General features: G+C 38.7%; 1 protein-coding gene across 9 annotated transcripts in view; it reads right to left on the minus strand.

Moving 5' to 3' along the window:
* Positions 1-13127, minus strand: part of Specc1 (sperm antigen with calponin homology and coiled-coil domains 1) — a 287982-nt gene that overhangs the window by 190787 nt on the left and 84068 nt on the right. For 8 of the 9 annotated variants that reach the window (XM_058572014.1, XM_058572018.1, XM_058572013.1 and 5 more), the window contains one exon: positions 3886-4021. In XM_058572014.1, coding sequence (XP_058427997.1) covers positions 3886-4021 — 136 coding nt within the window. Of the gene's footprint in view, positions 1-3885; positions 4022-9527; positions 9609-13127 lie in introns of those variants that run through there. The other variant, XM_058572016.1, reaches the window with a different exon arrangement.

Genomic DNA, 13127 nt, shown 5'->3' on the forward strand with positions numbered 1-13127 from the left:
TTTATTCCTAGGTATTTTACTTTTATCATTTCTTCATAAACAGGGTTGTTTATTATATTATTATCCTTTTAAACTAGTCATTGATAAGAAAGCTATTTATTTATCCATTTTGAGTCAGACCTCACTATGTTGGCCTTGAACTCCTGGGCCGAGCAATCCCCCTGCCTCAATCTCCAGAGCAGCTGGGCCTACACATGCCATATATTTTATATCACCAAAGAAGCCTCCATATGTTTATAGTCTACCAAGAGTCTGTTATCAATCAGAAAGATTGATAATTTTGACAAATATATCTTGTATATTTATTTTTCAGTATAGGATATTTATTCTTCTACATCAAGTTTTATCAACAGTGGTACCACTGACAGTTTGGGCAGAATAATTACTGGGGACTGTCCCAGGCGTAAGACGTTTGGCAGCACCTCTATCCTCTGCCCACTAGGTGTCAGTATCACCTCCCAGTCTTCACAACCTAAGGTAGTTTTTCTTTGGTCTATTATTTTTCTACAAAAGATCAGATTGAGATTTTCTATTATTCATTCACTCTTGGATGACATAAATCCACTTGATTGTGATATATACTACTATTTTTTAATTTCTTGTTGAATTCTATTTGCTAATATTTGAACTTACATTTTTTTTTGCTTTTAAATAAGCTTTTTATTTTAGAATAACTTCATCGATAGAAAAATCATAAAGATAGTGCAGATTTTCCATATATTACACATACATTTTCCCCTATTAATATTTTATGTTAGTATGGTACAATCATCACAAATAATGGATCAATAATTATATACTACTTTCATTAAGGTTCATACTTTCAAATTTCCTTAATTTTTAAAAAATTTTTTAAAATATTTATTCTTAAGTTTTAGGTGGACACAATATCTTCATTTTACATTTATGTGGTGCTGAGGATCGAACCCAGTGCCTCGTGCATGCTAGGCGAGCACTCTACAACTGAGCCACAACACCAGCCCCTCCTTAGTTTTTTTTTTTTTTTTGAGAGAGAATTTTTTTAGTATTTATTCTTTAGATTTCGGCGGACACAGCATCTTTGTTTGTATGTGGTGCTGAGGATCGAACCTGGGCCGCACGCATGCCAGGCGAGCGCGCTACCGCTTGAGCCACATCCCCAGCCCCCTCCTTAGTTTTTATCTAACATTATTTTTCTGTGTTAGGACCCAATCTACAAGCCATCTTACATTTAGTAATTTTGTATTTTTAGTCTCTTCTTGTCTGTAACAGTTTATCAGATTTATCTTACTTTGTATAGTCTTATGAGTCTGAAGAGTATTCAATAGTTATTTTGTAGAATGTTCCTCAATTAGGATTTTGTCTGATATTTACCTCCTGAGTAGTTTCAGTAGATTCATTGGTATTGCATATCTTATTCTGAATTATTGAATTAGGCAAAGTCGACCTACTTAGTCCCTCACTTGAGCCTGTCGAACAAGATGGTAAGAGACTAACTCCATCACAGAGGGCTTTATCTTCTAGGTAATTCTCACTTTGGTCACACAAAGAACAACCATGGGAAGGTTATAGAAAGAAAAATCAATTTTAAAATTGGAGAAAGCTGTTTAAACACTAACTGAGGTACATTATTAAGAGTGTACTTAAGAAAAAATGAACTTAAACATTAGAATTTGGTTCAAAACTGAAAGATACACCCAAATACAAATACTACATATGGTGTAGTCAAAGAAAGAGAGTAAACAGATCTAACAGATATTTTAAACTATAAACCCCTAGGGTCTTTGTTTATATCAACCTTGGTGCCCTTCAACAAATGAATGGATAAAAAAATGTGATATAAATATATATATATACATATATATGTATATATATATATATATGTATATATATATGCACACATACATTGGAATATTACTCAGCTATAAAAATGAATGACTTTATGATTTTTTTCTTGTAAGTAGATGGATCTGGAGACTACCATGCTAAGTGAAATAAGCCAATCCTCCCAAACCAAAGGTCAAATGTTCTCTCTGATATGCAGATACTAACACACAACAGGGTGGGGAGAGGGGAAGAATAGAAGTTTAGTAGATTAGACAAATGGGGAACGAAGGGAAGGGAGGGGAGATAGAAATAGGAAAGAGAGTGGAATGAATCTGACTTAACTTTCCTAAGTTCATATATGAATACACCACCAGTGAAACTCTGTATAATGTTCAATTATAAGAATGGAATCCTAATTAGAATAAGTTATACTCCATGTATTTATAATATGTCAAATAACACTCTGCTGTCGTGTATATCTAAAGAGAACAAATTAAAAAAAGATAAAAAAGAAATGCAGTTTGTCTACGGACATACTGGGATGTCTGATTTTTAATTCTTGGATGAAATAGGATGGAATATATAATGTGCTCTCTAAGGTCGGAATGTTCCCCTAATGATCTCCGAGGTCTCTTTACTAATGGCTTTCAACTCTCCTAAATAGTTTGAGAAGCCTCACTTGGTTATTGAAAAAGCTACAGAAAACTTTTTCCAGGAAGCTTTCTGAACATTTCGGCATCAACATTTGAGAGTAAAATTGGTCTGTCATTTTTTAGTGGGCTTTAATAATTTTTGGAATCAGTGTTAGGCTAGTTTGGCTTGAAAAATAAGTTGGGCTTTCATTATTGTTATTTGCAGTACTGACAATGGAACTCAGGGCCTCACATATGCCAGGCAAGAATTTTACCATTAAGCTACATTCTCAGCATTTTTAAAAAAAATTTTTATTTTGAGAACTGGGGGTGTGGCTCAGTGGTAGAGCGCTTGCCTAGCATGTGTGAGGCACTGGGTTTGGTTCTCAGCACTACATATACATAAATTTTTAAAAAAATAAATGTCTGGGCTGGGGATGTGGCTCAAGCGGTAGCACAATCACCTGGTATGCGTGCGGCCCAGGTTTGATCCTCAGCATCACATACAAACAAGATGTTGTGTCTGCTGAAAACTAAAAAAAAAAATAAAATAAAATAAATAAAAATTCTAAAAAATAAAGGTCCATTGACAACTAAAAAATATTTAAAAAAAATTTATTTTGAGACAGGGTCTCACTAAGTTGCCCAGGCTAACCTCAAACTTGTGATCCTCCTGCCTTAGCCTCCCAAGCAGCTGGGATTACAGGCATGTGTCACCATGCCCAACCATTTGTTGTATTTTTTTAAGGTATGTGTGTTTGTGTGTGTTTGCATGTGTGTGTATGTGTGTGTTTGTGTGTGTATTTATATGAAATCAGTCTTTAAAATAGTAAAACTTTTATATAGAAACACCAGGCAATTTCCCTCACATCCAAAAGCCACATACAACCTTCAGCGATTCAACTTTTTTGAAAACTGAATAAATTAAAATACACCTTTGGAAAGGTAGTCTAGAACATGTTTTATGAAGAGTACAAAATCATAAGCGTACTAATCTTCAACATCTATTACAAATGAATAATGATATTTTTCAGTTATTTTCCCATGTTAGACCGTTTAACAATTCAGGGAGAGCTGTATGATAAGAGTGAGTCCATGGAACACTTAGGTCTCTTATCTGAATGCACAAAACCTTTTTACACCACAGAACCTACACCACCCTGCCTGGATCCCAAGGATTTCACACACACATGGTAACAAGGGGATTACCGAGCAGATTGAGCAAACCACCACACTCACTTCCTGTGACCTTTCTGTTTCTGGTCTCTCTCCACGTGGATACACGTTAAACTCCCCTGAGGGCAAGGACACTCCCTAAATCAGTTCCTGGCACAGGGTGAGTGATTAATAAAAATCTGATGAGGGAAGAGAGGAATACATCACCAATGTGCTTTTGTATGGCCAAGATGAATGGCTTCCTAGTCCCTCCTGCCCAGGTCCCTCCTACCTGTATTGGTCCTCAGGCGACTCTCAGCTAGTTCAGAGATGGCTCCTGCTGTCGAGGTCTTTTTCAGTCGAACTACCCCTGATGAGGTGGTACTTCCAGGTTTGTTGAGCATATCCTCGCTACTGGCCCTCTTGAGCTACAAGAGAGGTTGGAGGGAAAAGAGAGGATGAAGACACGTTCTCAGTAAGGAGTGCTGCAAAACAACAAGGTATCCGAGTGGAACGTGTGCCTAGTGGCTTAGATACAATACTCTGAGTAGCACCAGTGTGTGAAGTGAAAAAAATGTCAAGTTAGGCAAACCTGTGCCTGTCATTCGCAGGTCAGGTCAGAGTATGATCTTCTATAAGATCTTCTATAATCATTTCAAAGAAAAGAGTAAGATGACGGTGTCTAGTACCCGTCGTGTCACATTTCAAAATCAGTTGTCTTCCCTTATGTGCACAGAATACATTCCAAGTCCACTGCTAGTTCTTAAGTTTCCAGCCCTTTATATACTATGTTTCATTCCTACAGTAGATCTTAGCCACCTTGACATACAAACTTTTTTCTTTCCTTATGAAGTCGAGAATTTTAACCTCTTCACTTGAAGCACTACACAGCGTATCTGAATTGCCAGCATCGCTACACTTGCATTTTGGGGCCATTATTAAGTAAAATAATGGTTACAGGTTACATGAACCCAAGCAAAGAGATATCATGACAGTTGATCTGATAACCAAGATGGGATGAGGAGTATACACAGCATGGATGTTGAACACATGGATGATTTACCTCCCAGGCAGTATGGTGCAAGGTTTCATCATGGTACCCAGAATTGCATGTGATTCAAAAGTTATGAATCAATTATTTCTGGAAATTTTCACTTCATATTTTTGGACCATGGCTAACCAAAACTGTGGAAAGTGAAATGTGTAGATAAGAGGGGGACCGAATAACTGGAAAAAAAATCTGGTAGAAAAACAAACAATGGCACTGGCGAAAAAAGAACTGTGAGCAGCACAAAAGGCAGGATAGGGCGGTGCACAGAACATTTCTAAAATAGCTTAATGTACATCAGGAGGAAATGACTGGAGAATCTACCAAGTGCATGACACCAGGCACTCTGTAGAGCATCTCATAAAAGAGGTGTTCGGCCACAGTGCTGAGGCCTCAAAGGCGGCTCCATTCTGCTCCACTGGCTTGGGAGTCACTTACTGAGGGTTAGAACTTCACACATTTGCACAATTAAAAAAAAAAAAAAGAGGCATTTTCCATTTTCGTATCATTTAAATTTCAAGGTATAACCACAAGCCCCCAGAACAGTTTGAAAGAGAAAAAAATACCAATACCAAATGTTGGTGTATTCAGCAGCAACTATCATGTCTTGCTGGTGGGAAGGCAAATTAGTAAAATTGCAGTATCAATTTAGCTAAGTACTTTCACTTTATGCTTCAGCAGCCCTACTCCTTGCTCTGTGTCCAAGAAAACTACTTTAAAAGAATGTTCATAGAACCTTTATTTGTAATAATCCCAATCAAAGCAATCCAAATATCCTTCGACAGAAAAGAGATTAAATAGTGGTATAGTACACAATGGAAACACAGCAATAGAAAAAAATAAAGTTTGATATTAATAAATGGATCAATCTCATAGGTATTCTAAGTGAAAAGAACCAGAAGCAAAAGATCACATACTTCCTGATTCCATGTATGTGAAGTCTAAGAATGGCAAAGCCAATTAATGGCAACAGAGGTTGTGTCTGGGGAACTTACATATGGGAAGGAACCTTCTGGGTGCTGGAACATCCACATATACATTGGGTGGTGGTTATCTGAGTAAGAACTTGTGTAAATATCCAGTGAACTGAATAGCTAAGATCATGATGTGTGCTTTTTGCACTTTACTGTAGTATGCTGTGCTTCATTAAAAAAGAAAAAGGGGGCTGGGGTTGTGGCTCAGTGGTAGAGTGTTTGTCTAGCATGTGCGAGGCACTGCATTTAATTCTCAGCACTTATATAAATAAGTAAATAATATAAAGGTCCATGAATGACTAATAAAAATATTTTTAAAAAAAGAAAAAGAGATTGGGAATCTAGTTCAGTGGTAGAACACTTGAGCAGGATGCACAAGACCCTGAATTCCATTCTCAGCACTGCAAAGAAAGACAAAAAGAAAGAGTAAATTGGGGTGGAAGTGGTTGCAATTTGAGGCAAAGTCCTGGTTCCATTCCTACAAATATTAATGTACTTTTGTTTTAATTTTTTAAAAAATTTATTGTGGCAAAATGAGCCTAACATAAAATTTACTATTTTAATCATTTTAAGTGAACAATTCAGTGGCATTAAATATAGTCACCATCTGTAAACTGAAACACATATGACTTTTTTTTTAATCAATGATTGAACTCAGGGCACTTGACCACTGAGTCACATCCCAGTCCTTTTTTGCATTTTATTTAGAGACAGGGTCTTACTGAGTTGCTTAGCACCTTGCTGTTGCTGGATTTGAACTTGTGATCCTCCTGCCTCAGCTTCCCAAACCACTGGGATTATAGGCGTGCACCACCCCACCCAGCCCACATACTATATTTTAAAAAGAGGACCTTGCTGTAATCCTAGCAACTTGAGAGGCTGAAGCAGGAGGATTGCAAGTTCAACACTAGCCTCAACAATTTATTAAGACTCTGTATCAAAATAAAAAATAAAAAGGTCTGGGGACGTGGCTTAGTGATAAAGTACCCCTGGGTTCAATCCCTTGTACCACCAGAAAAAAAAGGTGGGGGGGGGGTTGGGGGACATTATTTAAAGTCTTAATATTAGCCAAACAACCATGATCAAGATTTTAGAACAAATTAATAATTTAAAAAAATAAGTAATATTAAAAGAATGACTTCCATTTAGTAGATGATTAATTTTTTTAGACAACAGCATAATCCCTGATTTAGCAACTGGATAAATATGGCACCTGAGGTTGTCACAGAAGTTGCACTATTGCCCTTTTTTAGGGACTCCAGAATTGTCTTCCTACTTCCCATCTCAGAGTAAAAGGTGTTTCTTTGCTCAAGTTTTCCAACCTCTCAAACCATCCATCAGATTGTCAGTATATGTGTTCAATATTAAATGGCCACAGTCTGTAATGTCAGCAGCCTTTTCCCGATAGGAAAATATAAATGAACTTATTATTCACTCTGCCAAGAATCATGACCAAGTGCATCCCTGGTTCCCAAAGGAAATCAATTCTGATCTCAGACTTTAAAAATTCTCAAGGGGACACCTCAAATGAAAAGTGGAAATCATTGTAGTTAAGGGAATTCTCAAAGCAATAGTGCAAGGGGTATGCACTTAGTTCTACTTTCCTCTAATTGGCCGACATTGTTGAAATCAGTTAAGTCTGACTTGAAGTACAGAATTATCAAACCCTTTAGCAAAAGGCCCAGAGGGCAAGTGCTCAACCTTCAAATCAGAACAGGGCTTCCACAAACCAGAGCACTTCCATTGGGGTAGAAATAAAACCACTTCAGCCTCCACCCCAACCACACCCTGGGACACTCTATCCCTTCTTCTATATGGGGTTGGGTCCTGAAGATGTGGGGTCCTGATGAGATGCCAGGCAGAGGCAACAGAAAACAGGAGTTGGCAATCAGTGGGAAGACTTGCTTTGTAAGATGGCCTGGCCCAACAATAAAGGAAGTGAGAGTGATCATAAGAATTGCAATAGGGGTTATAGGAATAACAGTGACCAGGAGGAACGCTCAGACGGTTGAAGCACCAGACTCAGGACGGGAGGGTTTCAAGTGCACAGTTAGTGGTGGGAGAGCTGAGACCCCCTGCATTAAACTCTAAGATATAGCATTTTGTTTGGGGCAAGGCAGGAAGGGAGTGGGGAATGCAATAGGGGACCCAGGATATGGAATCTCTATATGCCAGCTTCCCAGCAAGCACATGTGAAGGAGGCAGCTAAGGGTTAGTAAGGGCTGTGCAACCAGGCTGTAGAGACAGGCTGCTAGTGACAGATACTACCCTGTTCTTTCCTACCTATGTAACTGGAGGAACTGTTTTATAGTCCCCCAATTCTAAAATAGGGAAAATAATAATCCTAGTTCTAGGATCGTGCCCTTAATTAAGCACTAAATTAAGAACAAAACAAGTATCGGTGGATATTATTATTAATACATCCCAAATACTGCAGTAACTGGTTAAATATAACCTCTGCTTCAAACATATTGAAGCTCTCCTCTTTCTGCTCAAGCCATCTCCCCCACACCGAACAAGGTCTTTGGAATATGCAGGCTAGCTACACCCCCAGCCAGCAGAGCTTTTAAAGAGAGTACTTTATTTCCCCTGCATCTTCCATGAGGACTTCCACGTGAGAAAGATTGATTGCATAGACGCTTTCCTGTGTGTGTAGACGCTTTGCACACAGACTACAAAGTGATCCTACCTGTCCTCAGAAAAAAAACAGCTGAAGCTATTTATTCTATCACTACTCTTTTTTGGATGCAACATCAAATAGGAAAAGCCCCTCATCTCAGTTACTGATTTGTGACCTATCTCTATTTATGGCTGCATTTTTTTGGCTCTAATTCCCGGTCACACAACAGCATCAACACCACCCAAGGTTTCTGGTTTGTTATAGAAGATCCCTACAAAGGTTATGTGCTTTGGCGTTGCTTTGATATGTTGAAAAGGTATTTTTGCTAATGGTTTCTCTGATACTTAAGCTGCTGAGCACCTGCATATGAAAGCTCGAAAAAGGAAAAAGTTTAAATACCTCACAGATTAAAGAAACTAAGAAAGTCCTCTGAATTTCACAAAGATGAGGGGAAAACCCAGGGCCTTGCATGTGCTAAGCGAGCACTCTACCGCTGAGCCACAACCTCAGCCCAGAGAACCAAAATCATTAGCCATAGTGTAATCTGGTCTTCAGAAAGAGATAACATGTTATGATTGCACAGTGGTCCTCAAATGTGAGCAGGCATCAGAATTCTGGGGAGGGTTTGTTGAAATGCAATTGCTGACTTCACCTCTCTTTAAACCCAACATCAACCATCATGTTTCTGATTTACTAGGTCGAGGGTAGGGCCCAAGAATTTGTTTTCTACCAACTTCCCAGGAAATGCTGATCTGCTGGTCTAGGGACCACACTTTGAGAACCAAAGTTTTTTTTTTTTTTTTTTTTTCCTTCATATTTATTTTTTAGTTGTAGTTGGACACAATACCTTTATTTTATTTATTTATTTTTATGTGGTGCTGAGGATGGAACCCAGGGCCTTGTATGTGCTAAGCAAGCACTCTACCGCTGAGCCACAACCCCAGCCCAGAGAACCAAAGTTTTAGTGCAGCACGGCAAATATGAGACATAATTTTATGTTGTGTGGTGGCCACATTAAGAAGTAAACTGATGCCAGGGGTAGTGGTGCACACCTGTAACTCCAGCAGTTTGGAAGGCTGGGATAGGAGAATCACAAGTTCAAAACCAGTCTCAGCAACTTAGCAAGGCATTTAGCAACTCAGCTAGACTTTATCTCTATTACAATACAGAAAAAGGGCTGGGGATGTGGCTCAGTGGTTAAGCACCCTTGGGTTTAGTCCCCCATGCCAAAAAAAAAAAAAAAGAAGAAGTAGTAAACTGAAGCATTAGTAGCAAGGCACTATGTAACTCACCGAGACCTTGTCTCTAAATAAAATACAAAAAGGGCTGGGGATGTGGCTCAGTGGTTGAGTGCCCATGAGTTCAATCCCTGGTTAAGGGGGAAAAAAAAAAAAAGAAGTAAACTGAAACAGATAAAAGAATTTTAATAATATATTTTCTTTACACAAATTTAAGCAAAATATTATCAACATGCAATCGAAGTAAAATAGAGTCCTGTGTCAGTGATAGGATATATTCTAAAAATGAGTTGTTAGGCAATTTTGTCATTGTGAGAACATCATAGTGTGTGTTTCTATAAACCCAGGTGGTGTAGCCTATTATACACCCAGGCTATATATATATAGTAGCCTATTACTCCTAGGGCAGAGTTAGCTCAAAATGACCGAGCTGGGTACAGACTTCATGGATCAGCAAAGCCTTTATTCAGCATCGAAGTTGTGCATCAGGTGGGTGCACTTTCTGGTCAGAAAATGGCCATGGTTACAGAAGGAATCTGGGTTAATATAGGTTATGTTGGGGAGACTTAACCCTTGAAGACTTTAACAGCTTGTGGGCAAAAGGTTGCAAGCATCTGGATCTTGTTTTTACTGGGCATGGTTTGTACTAGGCAGTGTTTTTACTCTGCAGGAGGAGGGTTCAAAGTTCAGAGTCCAATGCCCATCCTGACCTCCAGAGGTCTTCATATTGTCACGGAGGCAAGACTGATGGGCAGTTTGCTATCACTGGGAAAGGATTTGATTAGGGAAAGGATCCCACTTCACAGGGACTGCCACCTTCAAAGTTTCTGCCTTTCTTTCCCTTCTCCCAGGCCCTCCTGTTTCTGGGGCTTTATTAATTTCATATCCTTCACTATGCTGAGCAAAACAACATGAGATTAAATCAAGCACAAGAGAAGAAGATGCAATCAAGAGGCATGGTAATCACGAGGCTGCTGCTAGTTCACATAGCAGTTTTATGGCAAATTTTTTCTTTATAAATAGAAGTACCCTCCAAAATAATGATGAAAAGTACAGTACAGTAAGTAGATAAGCCAGTAACATAGTTTCTAATATCAGTATCCATTTTTACGTACTGTACATACTATTCTTTTATGCAACTGGCATCACAGTCACACAAATATATTAACACAAACACATGAATAATTCATTGTGCTATGACATCACTAAGCCATAGGAATTCTTCAGCTCCATTGTAATCTGATGGCATCACCAGTATATGTGTGTGTCATTGACTGAAATGTTGTTATATGGTACATGGATGAATATTAGTGAGACATTCTTCATTTTTTGGTATTAACTCTTTAAATCTGGTGTGTATTTTTACATATAGAGCACATCCCAATTTTGACTAGCCACATTTCAAGGGCTCCAATTTGCCCCAGGTGGTTAATGGCTACCATATTTACAGCATTTTGTAAGAATGATTACAGAAGACTGGGTCCCCAAGCCTCATACAACACAACCACACTATAAAACGGCTTTCCTAACCACAGCTGAATTCTCTGGGAGGACTGAGGCTGCTCCAACACCAAGCCCTGATTCCTAGGCCCCAGCAGGCTGCACAAGGTCAACGGTGAACCCACACCTGGCCAAAAACAAAACCAATAACCAAAAAGAAACTGAACAGGTCTTTGCTTCTTGTTTGACTTTTTTATTGTTGTTTTAAATAAGTAGGAATGAGCAAAAAAGTGGCCAAAGCTTCTAAGAGATGTAGGAGTCACAGCATGCTGGCCACCATACTTCATCCCCATGTGAGAGGAAGCTGGGTGTCAGTGGGCATCATAGAAATAAAGGGGCAGAGTTAAGTAGAGACATGCAACAGAGAGAGTGGTCTGCGCTTGGTCCAGCCTTAAACCCTTGTCCCCACAGTGACGTGGAAACCTTAGGCCCTCCAGATCCACAGGTTCATATCCTCAGATACAGCCAACCTCCGATCAAAAATATTTTTAGTCTGGGGATAAAGCTCAGTTGGTAGAGGGCTTGCCTCGCATGCATAAGACCCTGGGTTCAATCCGCAGCACCACAAACACACAAAAAAATCTTAAAAAAAAATATGCATCTATACTGAACATGCACAGACATTTCCTTGTCATTATTCTCTAAACAGTATAGTATAACATCCATTTTCATAACATTTATATTGTATTAGGTATTATAAATAATCTAGAGATGAGTTAGACTTTATAGGAGAATATAAATAGGTTATATGCAAATTCTACACCATTACATACTAGGGCACTTGATTATTCATGGATCTTGTTGTCTGTGGGGAGTTCTGGAACAAATCCCCTAGGAGTAGCAAGGATGACTAGATTTCTCTCAGCTGGAGCAAGCTCAAGCCACTGTTTCATAGTATGCAACCCAGTGATCCCTGGTACATAGACCTGGGTCTTCTAAATGGCCAGGATGGGGTGAATCAGAGTACTGTTGAATCAGAGTACTCCAGGTGCTTGAGTATAGTGAGAATGATATACACCACCATTCCCCATCCTGCTGATCTCGTTGTCCATGCTTTGTTCTGCCACTGCTCCCACAGCTCAGCCAGTATTGAAGTTGAGTATTTTTGGTGGACTTCTTTCACTTTTCCTATTTTGATCCGTTAAAACCATATGTATCCATTTACTGTAAAGCAAATGGAATAAGTATGATGTCCACCATGGAGTCCAGGCAGTGGTACGTGAGTGTTTGCTGTATGATTCCACATCTCTATCTGCTTGTAAGTTTTTGCAGTAAACTTTTAGGGAAAGGAAATCTACTTATTTTCTGATCTCATCATTTCCTCGTTTTCTCTTCTCCGGATTTTTAGTTTTCGTCATCTACCCACCAATGTAAGGGGAAAGGAGATTGTCAGAGCAAAACGGGATAAAGGAGTAGGCATGGTCTAATTCCTTATGCTACTCCTTCCCTCAAGCCCTGTCATTCTCTAGAATCAGAACATGAGATCCCAGGAATATGGAGAATAGAAATCCTCTAACATGAACTGTGCTTTCCTCTGACATTTTCCCTGTGGAACAAGTTTCCAAAACACGAACCTCCTGATGTCAGAAGTGGCCAACATCTCGCTATCCTGATGAAACACTCCTGCATATCAGGACTTATTTTTTTTTCATGCTTCTTATAAAAAATATTTCAATATATTCCAGAAGTAGTTCTAATGATCTATTATTGATAGAATATATGCATTCATGTAAAAATCTAAAATGTGATATTAGGTGAAAGATAATAAAAACAAAATAAATGGAAATGAAGTTGAGTCTGTGATAATAGAATAATAAAATTATGTTACAAACACTTTAAGTAAATTTACTCCTCATGGCAACTAAGGTATTACCTTCCTCTCAAAGTCAAGAAAGCAGGAGCTTAGGATGGTTCCATGGTTTCTCTGAGATCTCACAGCTGGAATGTGGGAGAACCAAGTTTCCACATCAGGCTGCTCTGACCAACACCAAACTCCTCTATTCCACCAAGCTTCTGCTCCCAGAAGAACAGGGGGACATGGGTATTCATCAAATACTCTGAGCCCACCAGGTAGCTAGTAACTTTTCTTTTTTTTTTAATGTTATTTATTTATTTAGTTAATTAGTTTTAGGTGGACACTATATCTGTATTTTT

This window comes from Marmota monax, unplaced genomic scaffold (assembly GCF_021218885.2).
Source record: "Marmota monax isolate L192 unplaced genomic scaffold, Marmota_monax_Labrador192_F-V1.1 WCK01_AAM20220418_F8-fsc00311, whole genome shotgun sequence".
Classification (NCBI taxonomy): domain Eukaryota; kingdom Metazoa; phylum Chordata; class Mammalia; order Rodentia; family Sciuridae; genus Marmota; species Marmota monax.